This window comes from Vitis riparia, chromosome 2, assembly GCF_004353265.1.
Source record: "Vitis riparia cultivar Riparia Gloire de Montpellier isolate 1030 chromosome 2, EGFV_Vit.rip_1.0, whole genome shotgun sequence".
NCBI lineage: Eukaryota > Viridiplantae > Streptophyta > Magnoliopsida > Vitales > Vitaceae > Vitis > Vitis riparia.
The window spans coordinates 18,019,882-18,041,430 of record NC_048432.1 but is presented as its reverse complement, the minus strand read 5'-3'; the positions used below and the strand labels follow the sequence as shown (position 1 = coordinate 18,041,430).

Here is a 21,549-nt window from a genome sequence, read left to right as displayed (position 1 = left end):
CATCTAAGTAGGAAATCTCTCTTAAAGAGACGATTTCCCAAAAAAAAAAAAAAAAAAAATTAATTCTCACTTTAAAATAAAATAAAATAAACCATGTGGCAAATCGTCTCTTTCACCGTCCCCTGATAAAAGCTAAAAGTGATAGTATACAAGAGCCAGAGAAACCTCACCCGCAGGATACACACCAAAGAAATGGGAGATTCAACTGGGAGCAAGAGCAGCACCATCCATGTCCCTCTTCACATTCGTGTGCCACTGAGTCGAACCTCTGCAAACCGAGTATTTGCTTTCTTCTACTCTTTAGCCATCTTAGCTCTGCTGTATCACCGTTGCATCGCTCTACCCCAGTCCTTCACCATAGTCTCCCTCCTCATTCTTATGGCTGATGCAGTGCTGGCTTTCATGTGGGCAACCTCACAGGCCTTTCGCATGTGTCCAGTGGGTCGTCGGGTTTTCATTGAACACCTTGAACATTATGCCAAGGAAAGTGATTATCCGAGGTTGGACGTGTTTGTATGCACTTCTGATCCATATAAAGAGCCACCTATGTGTGCGGTGAACACTGCTCTATCTGTGATGTCTTATGATTATCCAACAGAGAAGTTGTCGGTCTATGTATCAGATGACGGAGGTTCCAAGCTGACCCTCTTTGCTTTCATGGAGGCTGCTAGGTTTGCTGCCCTCTGGCTGCCTTACTGCAAGAAGAACAAGATTGTAGAGAGGTGTCCAGAGGCATATTTTAGATCTAATCTCTCATGGTTTCCCGAGACTAATCAAATTAAGGTAACATATATATAATTTTTCGGGGCCTGCACCAACATTGATCAAGTTTAATTTCTTTCCATATTCAATTAACTAGCTAATTTCTCTGTACAAAATACATGTAATCATGTTATATATTTATGCGGAGAACAAAGAACCAAGGGTTCCTCTTTCATTCAAACGAGATAGTGTTGCAGATGATGTATGAGAATATGAGAGATAGGGTGGAGAAAGCTGTCCAGAAAGGGAGCATTTGCCATGATTATATCACTAATGAAGGAGAAGGTGAAGCTTTCAGCAGATGGACAGATGGATTTACACCTCAGAATCATCCTCCAGTAATTCAGGTTTCCTTCATAGCTTAGACTGATAGATGATTGACGCTTGGCCCCCAAAATTCAAAAAGCACAATAATGCTACTTTATGTGTTATCAAATGTCATGATTTGGACCCCTTAAGTGCGGGTCCGGTAATATTGCCCACTAGTTAACGATAAGAAGTATCACAAACTAGTGATTGATCACCACTACTGACAGCTACCACTGATGCATATCTTGCAACTTTGAAAGCAGGTTTTGTTAGAGAGCAGTAAGGATAAGGACAACGCTAGCCATACCATGCCCAACTTGTGTATATCTCCAGAGGGAAAAGCACGACTTTGCCCCACCATTTCAAAGCTGGTGCACTTAATGTCCTTGTAAGCCCACTAATGGCTCTAAAAATTTATTTTATACATACATACATACTTTATTTATACATACTTTATACATACATATACACACACATGAATATGAAAAATCACTTTGTTTACATTTTGAAGCTACGAGTATCAGGCACCATGAGCAACGCACCAGTAATCCTAACACTAGATACTGATATGTACTCCAATGATCCTCAAACACCGCTTCGTGTGCTGTGTTATCTCTTGGACCCTGCTATGGATCCCAAACTGGGGTACATTCAGTTTCCTCAGATCTTCCATGGAATCAATGAGAATGATATTTATGGAGGTCAACTCAAATTAGAGTTCCAAATTGAAGCCAGTGGAATGGATGGATTGGTTGGCTCTAACTATACAGGCACTGGATGCTTTTTCAGGCGTGGAGTCTTCTTTGGTGGTCCATTAGAAACCCCAGAACTGAACCAGGATCATCTAGTGAACAAGTCAATCAATTCCAAAGAAGTTTTAGCAATGGCACACCATGTTGCAGACTGCAATTTTGAGAAGCAAACCAAATGGGGCACTGAAGTAAGCAATGTTGGTTACTTTATTACTAGATAATATTGATAAAAAGGGGAGAGTTCTGCTGGATTATCTACTGTGTGGATCAGTAGAATTCACTTTCCACAAGAGAAGTCATTTTTAGCTTTTTGTAAGAAGTTTCTTCGAAAACAGTTTTGAAATCTAGTTTTTGATAATTTATAAAACAAAAACCCTTTGGGAATCAGAAATGTTTTTTAACCTGTTTTTTATCGGTTTAAATATGTTTTAAAAGCAATGTTTATGGATAGTATTTCATTTTTAATTATTTTTCATATTTTTATGATGATTTTTTTTTTTTAATTCTTAGAAAACAAGTGAAAATAATTGAAATAATTAAAAGATGTTATTTAAAAACACCTTATTTTTTTGTTTTTAAGAACAACTTATTTTCTATTGTCAAAGGTGTTTCCTATTTTACCATTATGAAGAATAAAAATCTGTTTTTGAAAATAGTTACTAAACAAGCCTAAATTACTGGTGCTCCTTCTGGTCTAATTAATACTGTCTAGTATGTGTTTTCAAACTCTTGCAGATTGGCTTCAGATATGGATCATTGGTTGAGGACTTCTATACCGGCTATCTGCTACAATGTAAGGGTTGGAAGTCCATTTTCTGCAACCCTAAAAGGCCTGCATTTCTGGGAAATTCACCTATCAATCTCCACAGCACACTGAATCAACTTACGCGATGGTCTGTTGGCCTCCTCGAAGTGGCCTTCTGCAGATATAGTCCCATCACCTTCGGAGTCAAGTCCATAAGCCCTCTCACAGGGCTATGTTATGCTCACTACGCCTTCTGGCCAATATGGTCCATTCCAATTACCATCTATGCCTTTGTCCCCCAGCTAGCTCTGCTCAATTGTGTCTCAATCTTCCCAAAGGTATGCCCATCTAGGCATTCATTAGCATCGCAATTATGAATTCATGATTATACCATATATATAATTGATACTTAATAAGCAAATTGTCATGGTTTTACAGGCCTCAGACCCTTGGTTTTTATTGTACATATTCCTTTTCCTTGGTGCCTATGGGCAAGAGTGTCTCGAGTTTATGTTAGCTGGAGAAACAATCCAAAGATGGTGGAACAATCAGAGGATGTGGACAATTAGGGGACTCTCAAGCTTAATTTTTTGGATTGGTTTGAATACTTACTGAAGTTCATTGGCATTTCCACATTTGGATTAATGTCACAAGCAAGGTAATTGAAGAAGAACAAAGAAAGCGATATAACCAAGGGATTTTCGAGTTTGGAGTCCCATCACCCTTGTTCTTGCCCATGACAACAGCTGCAGTAATCAACTTGGTCTCGTTCCTATGGGGCATAATACAAGTTTTCAAGCAAAGAGAGCATGAAGGTCTATTTACGCAGATGCTCTTAGCCGGTTTTGCAATAGTGAATTGCTGGCCCCTATATGAAGCCATGGTCTTGAGGACTGATGAAGGAAAGATGCCTGTGAAGACCACATTGATCTCAATTACACTTGCATGTGCGCTTTACTTGGTATCCTCCATTGCATTTTAAGATATGGCCATGACTATATTTTCTCATTGTCTCTATGATTATTGTTTTCTGTGCTGCAGCCTGTAATATATCATTGATAGTAGCTTGTTGTAAATTCCAGTGTTTGTTATCTAATTTGCTCGTTTTTATTGGTTATAATATTTTTGTGCACCCTTAATATATTCTTAAAGTAGTCGAAAGGAGTGCATATTAAGGGGGCATTTTTGCAAACTTTGATTTTATCATTATAAAAAATGGGAGAGATTGCTAGACCAAAGTTTGATTTAGTTTCTTTAATGATAACAACACACGACAAGTAAATTTTCTGATGGAAATTAAGAAGTAGAAGACTTCAAAAAGTTGATATTGCAAATTAATTTTTCAAGGATATTTTTGTGAGGTTATCAGTGCATTATATTCGATATTACATTATATTTCATTTAAATACTTAAAATCATCCAAATGCTTAAATCTGTTCTATTTTTTATTTTATTTTTTAAATTAGATGAAAAATATTTCTTAATAAACTCTACATTTACTTGGTGCTCTTCATGATTTGGGCCACTTAAGTGGGGTTGCGATAAGACTGCCCGCTAGTTAACGATAAAAAGTACCACAAATTAGTGATTAATCACCACTGCTGACAGCTACCATTTTATCATTACATATGGGACTAAGGGCGTTTCATTTAATATTACAATGAAAAGCAACTTTGAAGGCAGGTTTTGTCAGGGAGCAGTAAGGATAAGGACAACGCTGGCCATACCATGCCCAACCTTGTGTATATCTCCAGAGGGAAAAGCACGACTTTGCCCCCACCATTTCAAAGCTGGTGCACTTAAATGTCCTTGTATAAGCCCACTAGTGACTCTAAAAAATTATTATATATACATATTGGTGGTCTAAGTTTAAACACTATATTTTGGGTTGTTGGAACACAAGTTTTATTGATGAAGAGTGTTGAATTTATATATGAGTTTGTAACTAAAATGACATTAGAATATCAAAAAATCAAGCTACTAGATAATGAGCAACTATTTCCTATAAAATAGAAACCAAATAACTAAATCTTGACCAAATAAAAACAAGAAAATATTTGGATATTACAGATTTTGTTAAGGACTCCAACTGCAATATTTAACTTCAAAATTCAAATTCCAACAAATACTAAGTCAAAATTCAACACTCCTTCTGAACTTAGTAGATGCAAACTCCAAGTCTTCCACGTAGAAACTCAAACCAAACTTCGAAAGGGGTCTACTTCTTTAATGCTTTTGTTGGCAATTTGTTCAACAAATATACTATTGTACTTGTAGCTTCGGCCCAAAATTTTTTAGGTAGATCTCTTTTATGCAGAAGGCATCTTGTCATCTCCAAAATTGTTCTATTTTTCCTCTCCACGACTCCATTTTGTTGTGGATTATATGGTGTAGTGAGTTGGTGAACGATGCTCCCTTTCAAGGATGGCGTCTTTTGAGGTCCATCAACATCAGTATGCACCAATTGCAATTTTTGGGTTGCTCTCCAAGATGTTTTTTTTTTAAAGGAAAGTTTAGTTTGCTTCCCATATTGACAAGTAGCACTTATATGAAGATCTTTTTCTAAGTCAGGAAGTCCTTCAGCTATTTGATTTTTCTTCATGTAGAGCACAACATCATGATGAAAGTGCTCGAGCCTTCTGTGCCAAAGCATTGTTGTGCTATCTTTTTGTAAAACAGCAACATGCTCATCTTCCAATAAATTCAAGGCAAAACTCTTGCCCTTCATTTTTATGTTAAACACCTCTTTGCCTTTAACATCCTTGATAATGCAATTCCTATCTTCAAAATAAATTTTAAATCCTTGCTCAACGAGCTGTCCAACACTGAGTAAGTTTTGGTCAATGTCAGGGACAAACAAAACATCATAAATGAGTTTCAAACCTGTTTGGCTTTCGATAGCAACTGTTCATTTGCCCTTCATTGGAATATACTCACCATTTCCAATTCTGACTTTGGAAATAGTTGTTCTATCAAGTTCTCAAAAGAGATTTGGATTATTTGTCATGTGGTTTGTACAACCACTATCGACAAGCCAACTTTCAGAGGTGCTTTTATTAGCAAAACACATTGCTGCAAATAATTGCTCATCCTGACAATAGTCAACTGTTGCACTAGTTTCTTTCTGCTGTTGATTTTTGCAAACCCTCTCCACATGTCCTTATTTACCACACTTGTTGCATTTCACATCTGGTCTCCACCAACATTTTTGTGGAGAATGATTTGTCTTCTTGCAAAGAGAACAAGGTGGAAAAACTCCATTTTTTTGGTTGTTGTTGATTGGCTTGTTATTGTTCATCTTGCCATTTTTATGGCATGCATTTTTCTGCATTCTTGCTTAAAATGCTCCTTCTACAGTATCTCCTTGTCTCATGAGTTTTCTTTGTTCCACGGCCTCCAAGGAATGTAATAATTATGTCAAGCTAATAGTTGACAGATCCTTTGAATTCTCCAAAGAGGAAATTGTAACTTCATATTTCTCAAGAAGTGTAACCAATATCTTTTGAACAATCTTCTCATTGGAAAATTATTTTCCAAGCAGCCTAACTTTGTCTGCTATTGAAAGAAGTTGTGCACCATAGTCTTTAACAACATCAGACTCCTTCATTTTCTTCATTTCAAATTCTCGAATCAAGTTCATCACCTTCATGTACTTGATTCTTTCATTTCCTTTGTATTCCTCCTTGAGATACTCCTAAATTTTTGTAGTTGAATCAATTTTCATGATTTTTATGAGAATTGATGGTGAAACTACAGCAAACAAGCAAGCCTTCGCTTTAGCCTTTCTCATCTTTCTTTCTTTATACGTCTTCATTTAAGCCACAATTGGATTGGCTCCCATGAGATGAACTTCATAATTTTCTTCCACTGCTTCCCAAACATCAAGTTCTTGTAGATGAGCTGTCATTCTAACAGCCCAAGTTTCATAATTGTCTCCATCAAGAATTGATGGTGTAGTTGTGAGACTTAACTCTTCCATTGCTAGATGATTTTAGAAGGTGTTTGGGTTCACTCACCTCACGAGTTTTTAGGTGTTTAGGCACTCTCAAGGTATTCAGGCTTACTCAACTCACTGGCTCCTCAAGATAACTTCAACTCTGATACCACAATATTGGTCTAAGATTTAAACACTTATGTAGAATACATATTTTGAGTTGCTGGAACACAAGTTTTATTGATGAAGAGTGTTAGATTTATACACGAGTTTGTAACTGAAATAACATTAGAATAAGAAAATCAAGCTACTAGATAATGAGCAACTGCTTCCTATAAAATAGAAACCAAATAACCAAATCTTGACCAAATAAAAACAAGAAAGTATTTGGAGGTTGCAGATTTTGTTAAAGACTCCTGCTGCAATATTTAACTTCAAAATTCAAATTCTAGCAGATACTAAGTCAAAATTCAACACATATACATTATATATATGTGTGTGTAAATACACACATGAATATAAAAAATCACTTTGTTTACATTTTAAAGCTAGGGCTGTCGGCCACCATGACCGATGCACCAATAATCCTAACACGGGATAGTGACATGTTCTCCAATGATCCACAAACACCTCTTCGTGTGCTGTGTTATCTCTTGGACCCTTCTATGGATTCCAAACTTGAGTACATTCAGTTCCCTCAGATCTTTGATGGGATAAATAAGAATGATATTTATGGAGGGAAACACAAATTAGCGTACCAAATTCAAACCAAGGGAATGCATGGATTGGCTGACCCTATATATGTAGGTACTGGATGCTTTTTCAGGCGAAGAGTCCTCCTTGGTGGCCCATCGGAAATCCCAAAACTGAACCAGGATCATCGAGCTGCGAGCGAGTCAATCAAGTCAATCAAGTCGGAAGAAGTTTTAACAATGGCACACCATGTTGCAGGCTGCACTTATGAGAAGGAAACCACATGAGGCACTGAGCCATATATGTTTGTTGGTTCTTTAGTACTGGCTAGTTTACTATAAAAGGGTAGAGTTCTGCTTACATTAATAGGTGCAGGTTAGTAGAATTCATTCTTCCACTGAGCACTACATGGGAGGGGAAATTAAAAACACCAACACAAATCCTTGAGGGGGTGGGGGGTTGGGGCTCAAACAATAGTAACACTTATAATTGGGACACGTGATTTTGAGAAATAGTACTCTATGATTAATGTTTTCTACAATGTGCAGATGGGCTTTAGGTATGGAACATTGGTTGATCGAGGACTTCTACACAAGCTATCGACTTCATTGTGAAGGATAGAAGTCCATTTTCTGCAATCCCAAAAGGCCTGCATTTCTGGGAAAGGCACCCATCAATCTCAATGACATGTTGAATCAAACTGTAAGATGGTGTGTGGGACTCCTTGAAGTGGCATTTTGCAAGCATAGCCCTATCACCTTTGGAGCCCGTTCCATAAACCTTCTCACAGGATTATGTCATGGGCACATGGCGTCATGGCCTGTTTCCTCCATTCCAATTAACATCTATGCCTTTCTACCTCAGCTAGCTCTGCTCACCTGTGCCTCAGTCTTCCCAAAGGTATACATCCCCATATATGCAGTAATTGATCAATTAGTATTATAAATAATGATCAATTGAAATAATTGATACTCATGAGCAATTGTATGGTCTTACATGCAGGCTTCAGGCCCTGGGTTTTTCTTGCGTATATTTCTTTTCCTTGGAGCCTATATGTGGAAAACATTGTCTTGAGTTTATGTTGTCTGGAGGATCAATCCAAAGGTGGTGGAATGATCAGAGGGTGTGGATGATGAGAGGGCTCACAAGTATGTTGTTTGGATTGGCGGAATACTTACTGAAGACCATTGGCATTTCCACATTTGGATTTAGCGTCACAAACAAGACTGTTGAAGAGGAACAAAGCAAGCGATACGACCAAGGGCTGTTCGAGTTTGGAGTCTCATCACCTTTGCTATTGCCAATGACAACGGCTGCCATAATCAACTGCATCTCTTTCCTTTGGGGCATTGCCCAAGTTTTCACACAAGTAAGGCTTCAAGGTATACTTCTACAGATGTTCTTGGCAGTCTTTGCGATGATAAATTGCTGGCCAATATATGAAGCCATTCTTTTGCGGACGGATGAAGGAAAGATGCCAGTGAAGCTCACGTTGATCTCAATTATTCCAGCATGGGCTCTTTACTTAACATCGTCCATAGCATTCTAAAATATGGTGACTTAATTAATTTTCTCATTGCTTGTTCCATTAGCTCCTCAGTATCATAATACATTGCTAAGGGTAATTGTTTTAAGGCCAATATAAATACCTAATTAATGAGATAAGAGTTTGAGGAAGAAGAGAAGATCGCTCAGAAATGTGGTTGCCAAAGTGCAATCTCCAAGTATAGGAAATCGGTTGTAATTTTAATTTCTCAATAAAGCGGATGTCAAAATATAATCATTGACCTTAAGAGTGTAGGTGAGATGGAAAGATCGAGAGATGAACGAGATTTTTTTTAGACTTTTTCAGTCAATTGTTTAAAAATGGGAGGATGAATTTTGTTGAAAATCGAAGAGGAATTCAAATGAAAAAAGAAGACTCTTGTAAAGTCAAGGGGAATCACTAAAAATAAAAAAGGGACTTTTATATTTTTTAAATCAAGAAGAGACACGTCATTTATTTAAAAAGTTAGGTAGAAACCCAACTATGGTCTACATGTTTATTTTTTTAAAATAAAAACGGAGTACCTCGACTGACATGGCCACGTGGTTAAGACCCTCTGAATAGTGAATATTTTTTAGGTCAAATCACATCCACATTTGTACTTTTTAATTTTAAATGAACCATATTGGGCCAACTCCCCTTAAAGCATACCGACAAAAAATTAAATTTGATGAATAAATGAGCAGACATATGTGACAGAAAGTAATAAAATTTGAAATATTTTTATTAAAAATGTTTTCTTGAAAAGCATTTTAAAAAATCACCTACAATCATTTCATACACTGTTCTCCTAATAAAGCAGTTGATAATTTCTTGAATTTACTCTTTTTACGACATTGGTATCACACTGTTTTTCTTCCTCATGACAAAGACATCCATTTTCCTTTTCTTCACGCCATCTGTGGTAGAAAAAGACAAAAACTATAACATTCTTGGACACTACCTATTCTGGAGCGCATGTATATTTTATTAAGGCTTACTACGGTATACTCACAACCTTGTCCAGGGAAAAAAATGGGAGGGGGAGAGCCGACCGAGAGGAAGAGCACCGGCAGCCATGGCCTTCCTCTTCTTCACACAAGGGCGCTCATGCGTCGGACCCCAGCAAACCGAGTATTCGCAGTTGTATATTTGTGTGTCATCTTGGCTCTGCTATATCACCATTTCATTGCTCTACTCCATTCCGCTTCCATAGTCTCCTTCCTCATTCTTCTAGCTGACGCAGTGCTGGCTTTCATGTGGGTAACTACTCTGGCTTTTCGCATGTGTCCCACAGAACGTCAGATTTTCATTGAACACCTTGAGCATTATGCCAAGGAGAGTAATTACCCGGGTTTGGATGTGTTTATATGCACTGCTGATCCATATAAGGAGCCACCGATTGATGTGGTGAACACTGCTCTGTCTGTGATGGCATACGATTATCCAACAGAGAAGCTGTCGGTATATGTGTCGGATGATGGCGGTTCCCAGCTGACTCTCTTTGCTTTTATGGAGGCTGCAAGGTTTGCCTCCCACTGGCTACCCTACTGTAAGAAGAACAAGATTGTAGAGAGGTGCCCCAAAGCTTATTTTGCGTCCAACCCCTCATGGTTCCCTGAGACCGATCAGATTAAGGTAAAATTCCAAAACTCCACCTTAGGAGCCTTAATTATTATTATTTTTCCTTTTTTCTTTCATTTGCCCCTTGAGAATATATACTTCATTATTAGTCCTCTTTGGATTATCCCATGAAGGACCATTTGCAGAAAACTTTGCCACAAGCATCAAGGGGTTTTCCCTTGTAGCAAGGGATAAGAGACGTTCCCCCCTTCTTCTTCTTCTTCCTTTTCCTTTTCCATTTTTTTTTCCTTCTTTTTGGTTTATGGTGTTCATTACCCAAGAAGCATAGGCCAACAACAGTAGGTTATGTCACTTTCAGCCTAAACCAACCTAATAGGAACCATCTGTTGGTGGACACCATAATTGACTCAGAAGAACCAAATTAACCCTGGTTACATCAAAGCTTGACCAAGCTAGTGCACTTATGTAGGCATTTGTTGGTTTTATGTGAAGTGGGTTCCCTAAAAAACAAGCATTTTTGCTGAATAAGAAACATAGATTAGTTGAACAATTACCATCAGCTTAAATATCTTTGAACTCTATCCTAAATTTTTCTAGTTGTAAATTAATTTTTAAATTTAGCATTTGAAATTTGAATGATGTTACATGCTCATATTTTTTTATTTTTTATTTTTACAGAAGACTATATATGAACTGTAATATTTGTTGCAAAATCATTTGATATAAAAATTATTGTACGAATAATCAAAATGATTCAGTATTGATAATGATGCAGTCGATGTACGAGAGGATGAGAGATAGGGTGGAGAATGTGGTCAAGAGAGGAAGCATTAGCCACCATTATATCCCCAATCAAAGAGAAATCGAAGCGCTCAGTAGATGGACTGATGAATTTACACCTCAGAATCATCCTCCTGTGATTCAGGTTTATGTTCTTAATGCAACCTGTCATCCTATACATGCTGCAAAATTCTAATTTTGTGTCTTAATGAAAAATCACTTTACTCCTTTTAATGGAAGAAAATTAGGAGGGTTTTTTTATTTGATGTCCTGAACAAGTGTAATGACATAAACAGGTTTTAATAGAGTGTGGCAAAGACAAGGACATCACTGGCCATGGCATGCCAAACCTCGTATACATCTCTAGAGAAAAAAGAATGGATTCCCCACATCACTTCAAGGCCGGTGCCCTTAACGTCCTAGTAAGGGCTTTAATAATGACTTAAAGATTACTTATGGTTGATCGTTCAATTGAAATGTGCATATCATTGCATATTCTTCATATTATAATTTTGCTTAATTAATTATATGTATTTGAAGCTTCGAGTATCAGCCACCATGACAAACGCACCAGTGATCTTGACCCTAGACAGCGACATGTACTCCAATGATCCACAGACACCTCTTCGCGTGCTGTGCTATCTTTTAGACCCTTCAATGGATCCAAAACTTGGGTATGTTCAGTTTCCGCAGATCTTCCATGGGATCAACAAGAGTGATATATATGGTGGTGAACTAAGGCATGTGTTTCAAGTTCAAATGTCCGGAATGGATGGGTTGGCAGGCCCTCAACATGTAGGTTCTGGAGGTTTTTTCCGGCGAAAAATCTTCTTTGGTGGCCCATCAGAAACCCCAGAAATGAACCAGGATCAACTGACGAACAAATCGATCAGGTCCAATGTAGCTTTAGCGATGGCTCACCATGTTGCAGGCTGCAATTTTGAGAACCAAACCAAGTGGGGCACCAAGGTATGCTGGTAGTAATTACTTGTACTAGTTTGCATTTATCACATCATAAATAGAGAAAAGAAACAAAGCCCATGTAGGGATACCACTTTTGGAGAACATATTTAGATACTATTTCTGGTTTCTATACGATGTGCAGATGGGCTTTAGGTATGGTTCTTTGGTTGAGGACTTGTACACGAGCCATCAGCTGCAATGTGAGGGATGGAAATCCATTAACTGCAAACCCAAAAGGCCTGCATTTCTGGGAAATTCACCCCTCAACCTCCATGAGTTGCTGAATCAAACTACCCGTTGGTCGGTCGGCCTCCTTGAAATAGCCTTCTGCAAATATAGCCCGATCATCTATGGAGTCCGGTCCATAAACCTTTTGTCAGGGCTAGGTTTTGCTTATTATGCCTTCTGGCCTTTTTGGTCGATTCCCCTTACCATCTATGCCTTTCTCCCTCAGCTGGCTCTGCTCAATTCCGCCTCAATCTTCCCACGGGTATGTATCTAATCCATGGTATTATAATTATGTATACATGATTACCAATAGAAATTATATTTAGCAAGAAAATCCACATGGTTCTACAGGTCTCAGATCCTTGGTTTTTCATCTATGTATTCCTTTTCCTTGGAGCCTATGGACAAGATAATCTGGAGTTCATATTATCCGGGGGGACAACGGTAAGGTGGTGGAACAATCAGAGAATGTGGATGATGAGAGGACTCTCAAGTTTCTCATTTGGGTGGATTGAATACTTCCTGAAGTCCATCGGGATTTCGACTTTCGGGTTTAAAGTGACAAGCAAGGTGGTTCAAGAGGAGCAAAGCAAGCGATACAAGCAAGGGATCTTCGAGTTTGGAGTTGCATCACCCTTGTTCTTGCCACTAACAACAGCAGCCATAATCAACCTGGCCTCATTCCTAAGGGGCATTGCACTAGTCTTAAAACAAGGAAGGGTTGAAGATCTACTTCTGCAGATGTTGTTAGCTGGTTTCGGAATGGTGAACTGCTGGCCCATATATGAAGCCATGGTGTTGAGGACTGATGAAGGGAAATTGCCAGTGAAGATCACATTGATCTCAATTGTTCTAGCATGGGCTCTTTACAGATTATTAGCATCTTCCATGGCATTTTGAGATTTGCTGACTCTGATTCTCTCAATTAGATGTTCTTCTATTTTGAGGTAGAATAGTTTATGGTTGGTTGGGGGCCGGAGTCAGCCATATGCAAGCCTTTGAGTAAAAGAAGAAATAATAACTACTGTGATGATCGATCATTAAATTTTATATTTGCAGGTTGTATTTTAGAATTTTTTTTTTTATTAAAGATAAGGATAATTATGATATTTTAAGGTACTTATGATTCTTTAAAATATAGACAAACCACATTAGAAGATGTAAGAATTATAATTAAGAATTTTATTTAAATATTTTTAAAGGTTCTTTTTGAACCCCAAACTTAAGTAGTACAACATCAATTGCAAAATTTAGTTATATATAGTAAATATTCTAAGTAGATATATATATATATATATATATATATATATATATATATATATTTATTTAATTAATCATCATGTCATTCAATTGTCCCTTACAAATAAAAAATTTGTTGGCTAGAGATTAGGACTATGTTTCCCAACTTTTTTTTAGAATACCTTTTTATTTTTTAGAACAAAAAAATCAGAAAACATGTTTGATAATCAGAAAATAAGGTGCTTTTAGAAAACATCTTTTAATTATTTTTTATTATTTTTACTTGTTTTTTAAGAGTTATGTATTTTAAAAAATAATTATACAAACATATATAATAATTAAAAATAAAGTTCTAAATATAAAAATTATTTTTAAAATATTAAAAATAGATTAAAAACATTTCAAGTTTCAAAAATATTTTTATTTGACAAAACATTAAAGAAATGTTTTTAAAAACTATTTTAAAAAACAATTACCAAAGAACACTTAAGTCCATGATTAAATTTTGATGCATACATTAAATACAGGAAATGCACATATGTTAAGAAATATGATATGCATGTTAAGTTCAAATCCTCTGAGATTAAGGGCTTGTTTGGTCATGTTTTCTTAAATTTGTTTTTAAAAACTGTTTTTAAGTTCTACTATCTTAAAAAAAAAAATGGTATAATTGACTAGGTTTATAGTTTAGGGTGATGAATAATTTTATTAAATATAAGCAATTTAGAAGAAAGAAAAATTTGATTCACATCCATCCTAGTCTTCTTAAAACAATCGATAATGCTATTCGGTTCTGTCGCTTCATATGGTTGGCGAAGAATACAAGAAAACCCTTGTCCATTTCCTCTATTTAAGAGACGAAACCAGCACAGCATCATCAACTATCTATCTCCATTACCACCAAAACCATGGCAGGCACCCAACGCCTTCCTCTTCACACCCAGATGCTTATGCCCCGGGCCGGCATAAACCGAGCATTCGCACTTCTCTACTCTTGTGCCATCTTAGCTCTACTCTATCACCATTTCATTGATCTACTCCAGTCCACCTCCATGGTCTCCGTCTTCCTTCTTCTGGCTGATTCAGTCCTAGCTTTCATGTGGGTGACCGCACAGGCTTTTCGCATGTATCCAACCCATCGTCAGGTTTTCGTCGAACACCTTGAGCATTACGTCAAGGAGAGTGATTATCCGGGGCTTGATGTGTTTATATGCACTGCTGATCCATACAAGGAGCCACCTATGGATGTGGCGAACACAGCTCTATCTGTGATGGCATGTGATTATCCGACAGAGAAGTTGTCGGTATATGTATCGGATGATGGAGGTTCCAAGCTCACACTCTTTGCTTTCATGGAGGCTGCTAGGTTTGCTGCCCACTGGCTGCCTTATTGCAGGAAGAACAAGGTTGTGGAGAGGTGTCCAAAGGTACATTTTGGATCCTCCAACCCCTCAAGGTTCCCAGAGACCGATCAGATCAAGGTAAACAATTATTTGATTTCTTCCACAACCATGGGCGGCAATTTTGAGAACTCGAAAATGATATAAATTTTAGTTAATTCACCTTTTATAATACCTTTAAGTCATATAAATTTATTTATTTTATATAGTTGCAAAATTTTAAAAATAAAAACAATTTTTAATTATAAATATATTAAATAATTAATTATATCAATTTTTTATATTTCCTTATAAAGATTAAAATGTTAAATAAAATAATAAACTAGAGTTGAAGTGAATTTTAATTCATTTTTTATATTATAAACATATTATAATTAAAATTAAAACTAATGAACTACCAAGCTATAAAAATTAATAAATTTGTACATATAGTAAGTAATATTTATGGAGAAAATAACGGACTGAAAGCGTATAGCAATCGTTGAATAACCAAAATGATTGTCAATTATGTATGCAGATGATGTATGAGAGCATGAGAGTGAGGGTGGAGAATGTGGTAAAGAGAGGGAGCATAAGCCATGATTATATCACTAAGGAAGGAGAAAGTGAAGCTCTCAGCAGATGGACAGATGGATTTACACCTCAGAACCATCCTCCAGTAGTTCAGGTTTATCTTCATGAAACTTCTAATCGGTCATTAGCAGTTGTTAGAAAGGGTCCCCTCCGATTTACATCACGCCAATTTATGATTGGGCACAAGCCGTAAAGGATTTTTGAAAAATGGCTCTTTCTATAACATTAATTGAAAATTGTCTTTTAAAGAGATCACCTCAGTTTAAATATTTTTAATGAAAATTAATCACTTGTATTTAGTAGAATCTACATGGGTCTTTATCCATTTTCAGCAGCAAATGTAACGAAATGCATTCTTACAAGCCCTGAAAACAGGTGCTATTAGAGCATGGCAAAGACAAGGATGTCACTGGCCATGGGATGCCAAACCTTGTATACATCTCCAGAGAGAAAAGCACAGATTCTCCCCACCGTTTCAAGGCTGGTGCCCTTAACGTCCTGGTAAGATTTAGAGCTCATGTTCCAGTACAAATCCACATCAATTTTTGTAACCCCCACTCTAGTTTTTTTTCCGTTTAATCATCCTGAATCGCCTATCTTCATGCATATGCCAATTTTGTTTAAATTTTGAAGCTCCGAGTATCAGCCACCATGACAAATGCACCAGTGATCCTAACCCTGGATAGCGACATGTACTCCAACGATCCACAGACGCCTCTGCGGGCGCTGTGCTACCTTTTAGATCCTTCCATGGATCCAAAACTTGGGTACGTTCAGTTTCCTCAGGTTTTCCATGAGATCAACAAGAATGATATCTATGGGGGTGAACTGAGACATGTGTCTGAAGTTCATATGCCCGGAATGGATGGACTAGCAGGCCCCTTACATGTCGGCTCTGGAGGTTTTTTCCGGCGAAGAGTCTTCTATGGTTGCCCATCTGAAACCCTGGAAATGAACCGGGATCGGCAGGTTAGCCATTCAATCAAGTCTAGAGAGGTTTTGGCAATGGCACACCATGTCGCAGGCTGCAAGTATGAGAACCAAACCGAATGGGGCAGAACGGTAGGCTTAGTTACTTATCCTAATTTGCATTTTCGCAAAGAAAACAAACAAAACCCGCGTAGGATCACCAGTTTTTGAGCACAAATTTGGATTCGTTTTTTGTTTTCTACAATTTGCAGATGGGTTTTAGGTATGGCTCTTTGGTTGAGGACGTGTACACAAGCTGTCTGCTGCAATGTGAAGGATGGAAGTCCATTTATTGTAATCCTAAATGGCCTGCATTTCTAGGGAAGTCACCCATCAACCTCCATGATTCTCTGAATCAAACCATGAGATGGTCAGTTGGCCTTCTTGAAATTGCCTTCTCCAGATATAGCCCAATCACCTTTGGAGTCCAATCGATAAGCCTCCTTTCAGGGCTATGTTTTGCTCATTATACCTTCTGGGCGATTTGGGCGATTCCAGTCACCATCTATGCCTTTCTCCCCCAGCTAGCTCTGCTCAATTCTGCCTCAATATTCCCAAAGGTATGCCCATCTATGCATCCATTAGCATTATATTATTGAGTCGATTTCAACTAAGAAAACTCAACATGGTTTTACAGATATCAGATCCTTGGTGTTGGTTATACGTGGTTCTTTTCCTTGGAGCCTATGGACAAGACTATCTTGAGTTTGTATTATCCGGCGGGCCGACACAAAGGTGGTGGAACCATCAGAGGGCGTGGATGATGAGGGGACTGTCGAGTTTCACGTTCGGATTGGTTGAGTACTTGCTGAAGTATGTTGGCATATCCACATTTGGGTTTAATGTGACGAGCAAGGTGGTTGAAGAAGAACAAAGCAAGCGATACCAGCAGGGGATCTTCGAGTTTGGAGTCCCATCCCCGGTTTTCTTGCCGCTAACCACAACAGCAATAATCAACTTGGTCGCATTCCTATCCGGCATTGCTCAAGCCGGCAGGCAAAGAAGCATAGAAGATGTGTTTCTTCAACTGTTCTTGGCTGGTTTTGCAGTGGTGAACTGCTGGCCAGTATATGAAGCCATGGCCTGGAGGAGAGACCAAGGGAAATTGCCTCTGAAAATTACTGTGATTTCTGTAGTTCTAGCATGGGCTCTTTACTCAACATCCTCTATGGCATTTTGAGTACTTGTCTCTATAGAATTGTTTTCAAGTTCTTTTCTGTACTGTTTACAATACCTTATACTCCCTGATGAAATTAATAAACTAGCAATCAATCTCTAAACTACTTCACTCAACTTCCCTTAGGTTTCTGAATATGTTTCAATGTGAAGAACAACCGATTCTTGATCCTGATAACTCATTTCACTGTCCATGCAAGTGGGCAACTCAGACTATCTTCCAGGCTCTCTTAAACTCGAGCTAGACAATCCTTTGTTGGTACCATCTGCTGTCCTCTGGAAGAATCAGAGATATCCAACCTAACACCAATGTTTTCTTCTTCTTGTTGCTGCGAAGAGACATTTTGTCTGTGCTACTTGGAGTTCTGGTTATCTTGCTGGCGATGTTCGGGTCTAACAGGGGCCACTGGATTGCCTGCTTTGGTATTGAGGAAGACAGAGCAGCAACAGAGTGGACAAATAGAGTTTATATGAAGCCAGGGGCATATGCAGTCGGCATGAAACATATATTTGCACGACAGAACCTGGTGTAACTCCTCTTTGATTTTAAATTCTCCCAGGCAAACACAACATCTGCGAAATTTTCAGAAGTTCCATTATTACATTCAGTTCAAGTCATGCTACAGAATGCATATTTGATAAATAAATTAAAAAATTAAAAAAAAAAATTCTATGTAATAATTTGTGAAGTGGTAAACAATCATCCGATTATCTAAGAGTGGAGCCAAATAATTATCGGATCATTACAATCTTTGGCTGGGAGATAGGTATAAGCACAATGATTTCTATACCTCTGTGAAGTTCTAATTATCTTTCATAGCAGGGCACGGTTGATTGAGTATTAATAAACACATTCCTTCTTCCAATGATTATAAAGTTGGGTTCAACTTCAACATCAACAAACCCAATAATTAAGGGATTTTACCATAAGGTTTGTGTATTGATGCTTGTCCTACTTTTGACATTGGAAGGCCAATATTTAAGAGGGGATTTTCATTTTTCCTTTTAATTTTTCTGGGCAAAATCTAAAGATGCCATTCATGTCATACTTCTTTTTTTCTAAAGATGGTTTGGACCAGTGCTTTCCAGGAAAGAGTGGATGTCACTGGAGATTTGAACCCAATTCATGGGTAAAAAAATGCAACTTGTACCTGGCTCCCGGTAAATTGTGGTATAGAGGGCATGCCAGGATCCAAAAACAAGTCTGCATGTCTTCTTGGGTTTCTAAGGAAGGAATATGTCCTCAAAAAATGTTGGAAGGTGTGTTTACTTAGAGTAACTTTTGTTATTGGCAGCCTCAGGGTTCACTTTTTGGTTTGCTTACTAAGTAGTGAGCAGGATATAGCACTACAGCGCTTTGCAAAAATTTCGTAATGAGAATGTGAAGTACTAAAACTTACTGTGAGTCCCTTGCCTTTGATTCTTCATCAAACAAGATTGTTGGAAGCTTGCCTTTGAGCTCTCCCTTCAAACCATCTCACGTGACTACAGAAACATCAGAATATATAGATATCATTACACAAATTCATACCAAATTATAAAAACAAGCTGCACAAACATGAGAGCGAGAGAAGGAGATAGAGGACTAACTGGGGAGAGAAATGAAGCTTCTTGATTCATACTGCTTGGAAGTACTGGTGCAGTAGATGAGGGAGTGGAAACCGTCCTCTTGAGGCAGAACAAGTAAAACAGCAGAAACAGAATAATGGAGAAGTGAGTACTCTCTGATTTGTGTTTTCTACAATGTGCGGATGGGCTTTAGGTATGGAACACTGCTTGAGGACTTCTACACAAGCTACCGACTGCAATGTGATGGATCCAAGTCCATTTTTTGCAATCCTAGACCTGCATTTCTGGGAAATTCACCCATCAACCTCCACAGCATACTAGTCAAATGATGTGATGGTGTATTGGCTTCCTTGAAGTGGCCTTCTGTAGATATAGTCCAATCACCTATGGAGTCCGATCCATAAACCATCTCTCTGGGCTATGTTATGCTCACTACACCTTCGGTCCCATATGGTCCATTCCAATTACCATCAATGCCTTTGTCCCCCAGCTAGCTCTGCTTAACTGTGCTTCAATCTTCCTAAAGGTTTGTCCATTCAAGGAATCAATAGCATTATAGTTATGAAGTCATGATTAATAGTATAGTTGATGGTTGTTAAACAAATTGTATGGTTTTTCAGGCCTCAGACACTTGGCTTTTATTGTACATATTTCTTTTCCTTGGGGCCTATGGGCACCAGTGCCTCAAGTTTATGTTAGCTGGAGAAACAATCCAAAGATGGTGGATCAATCAGAGGATGTGGACAATTAAGGGACTCTCAAGCTTCATTTTTGGATTGGCTGAATACTTACTGAAGTTCATTGGCATTTCCACATTTGGATTTAATGTCACAAGTGATATAACCAAGGGATTTCCGAGTTTGGAGTGGCATCACCCCTGTTGTCGCCACTAACAACAGCTGCAATAATCAATTTGGTCTCATTCATATGGGGCATAGCACAAGTTTTAAGAAAAGAAGCTTTGAAGATCTGTTTATGCAGATGTTCTTAGCCTGTTTTGCAATGGTAAATTGCTGGCCACTATATGAAGCCATGGTAAATTGCCTATGAAGATCACATTCATCTCCATTATTCTTGCGTGGGCCTGCCCGTGGGCCCACCACTTAAAAAAATATATATATACTCAAGAAATAGAAAATGCTACATTAATAAAAATATTCATTGCTAACTATTTTATTCATTGAATATATACATTACATTTGAAAATGTGGGAAAAGTTTACATCACTACAAAATAAATACATCTCAACTAGGTTGGCACCTACTTATTTGTCAATCATTTGTATTTTTCAACCACAAAAATAAAAATAAAAATATGACATACATTTAGTAAAATATTTTAATCATTATCTCTTGGCGATGATGGCGAATTATCGCAAATCCATGAAGATCTTGATGATTTTAGTTTTTCCATATCGACAAGCATATTTTCTTCTTGAATAGAATCAAATATCCTTTTATCTGCTATTACCCAGTCTTTCACACATATATTTGCTTCAATAGAATCCGGCGCTAAGCTGCATCGTTTATCACTAACTACCCTTCCACCTACACTAAAAGCAACTTCTGATGCAACTGTACTCACAGGAACTGTTAGTACATCACGAGCAATGATAGAAAGCACATGATATTTGTGTTGTTGTGATTTCCATCATATTAAAATATCAAAATCTTCATCATCTTCAAATGAAATTAAATCAATATTAAGATATCTATCTAAATCAGTTGTGTTATTTTGAGAACTATTTGTTGTCTTCTTTCGACATTTCTAGAGCTCCTTTATAAAAAGATGAAGAACTTATAGAGGTAGGTGGTAATTTAATAAAACTAATATATCATCACCATATTTTTCTTTATAATAGTTATATAAATTATATAATAATGAATTTATTTCATTTTTAATTTCTTCAATTTTTATTTGGTCATTAAAATAAATAATTGTTAACCATTCATCCAAAGCTTCAAATTTCAATTTAGGGTCCACAATTAAACCAAGATAAAAAATTAAAGGTATTTCTCCCCAATATTTTCTAAATTTTTCTATCATTGCAAATATTGCATCATTAAATATATCCAAATTTAAATATTTTTTAAGTACAATAAAAATATTAGTTATTTGCATGACAACTCGGTTTGAAGATGGATAATATACACCACAAAAATTTTTTGTTGAAGTATCAAATACTTCAAAAAGATCTCTTAAAAGATCTGTAATATGTCAATCATAATCATTTAATGCATCAATATCTGCTTCACAATCATTGCTAATTAATTGTATTTCATATAGTTCTACTATTTTTCTATATTTTATAATAGTTTGTAAAAGTTTATAAGTGGAATTCCATCTAG

The 21,549-nt window shown here is 37.2% G+C and overlaps 2 protein-coding genes and 2 pseudogenes across 2 annotated transcripts; all 4 read left to right on the top strand.

Annotated features, from left to right (window-relative positions):
- Positions 1–149: 149 nt before the first annotated feature.
- On the top strand, positions 150–3,685 carry LOC117928329 (annotated as a pseudogene).
- A 98-nt stretch (positions 3,686–3,783) lies between these two features.
- Positions 3,784–8,836, top strand: LOC117930863 (annotated as a pseudogene).
- An 865-nt stretch (positions 8,837–9,701) lies between these two features.
- On the top strand, positions 9,702–13,345 carry LOC117928618 (cellulose synthase-like protein G3). The gene is made up of 6 exons (XM_034848552.1): positions 9,702–10,358; positions 11,080–11,229; positions 11,381–11,506; positions 11,625–12,053; positions 12,190–12,537; positions 12,627–13,345. The coding sequence occupies exons 1-6, from the start codon at positions 9,756–9,758 to the stop codon at positions 13,173–13,175; spliced, it is 2,205 nt and encodes a 734-aa protein (XP_034704443.1). The 5' UTR covers positions 9,702–9,755; the 3' UTR covers positions 13,176–13,345.
- A 1,067-nt stretch (positions 13,346–14,412) lies between these two features.
- LOC117930854 (cellulose synthase-like protein G3) lies at positions 14,413–17,636 on the top strand. Its single transcript, XM_034851616.1, has 6 exons — positions 14,413–14,995; positions 15,432–15,581; positions 15,863–15,988; positions 16,121–16,549; positions 16,669–17,016; positions 17,094–17,636. Exons 1-6 carry the CDS (start codon positions 14,423–14,425, stop codon positions 17,634–17,636), a joined length of 2,169 nt encoding a protein of 722 aa, XP_034707507.1. The 5' UTR covers positions 14,413–14,422.
- Positions 17,637–21,549: the final 3,913 nt, after the last annotated feature.

Bases quoted from the DNA above. Each gene is read 5' to 3' on its own strand.
- LOC117928618 (XM_034848552.1), top strand. From the start codon at position 9,756: ATGGGAGGGGGAGAGCCGACCGAGAGGAAGAGCACCGGCAGCCATGGC. The intron at 11,230-11,380 runs GTTTATGTTCTT...TGACATAAACAG, and splicing joins ATCATCCTCCTGTGATTCAG to GTTTTAATAGAGTGTGGCAA. The intron at 12,538-12,626 runs GTATGTATCTAA...ATGGTTCTACAG, and splicing joins CCGCCTCAATCTTCCCACGG to GTCTCAGATCCTTGGTTTTT.
- LOC117930854 (XM_034851616.1), top strand. From the start codon at position 14,423: ATGGCAGGCACCCAACGCCTTCCTCTTCACACCCAGATGCTTATGCCC. The intron at 15,582-15,862 runs GTTTATCTTCAT...CCCTGAAAACAG, and splicing joins ACCATCCTCCAGTAGTTCAG to GTGCTATTAGAGCATGGCAA. The intron at 15,989-16,120 runs GTAAGATTTAGA...TAAATTTTGAAG, and splicing joins CTGGTGCCCTTAACGTCCTG to CTCCGAGTATCAGCCACCAT.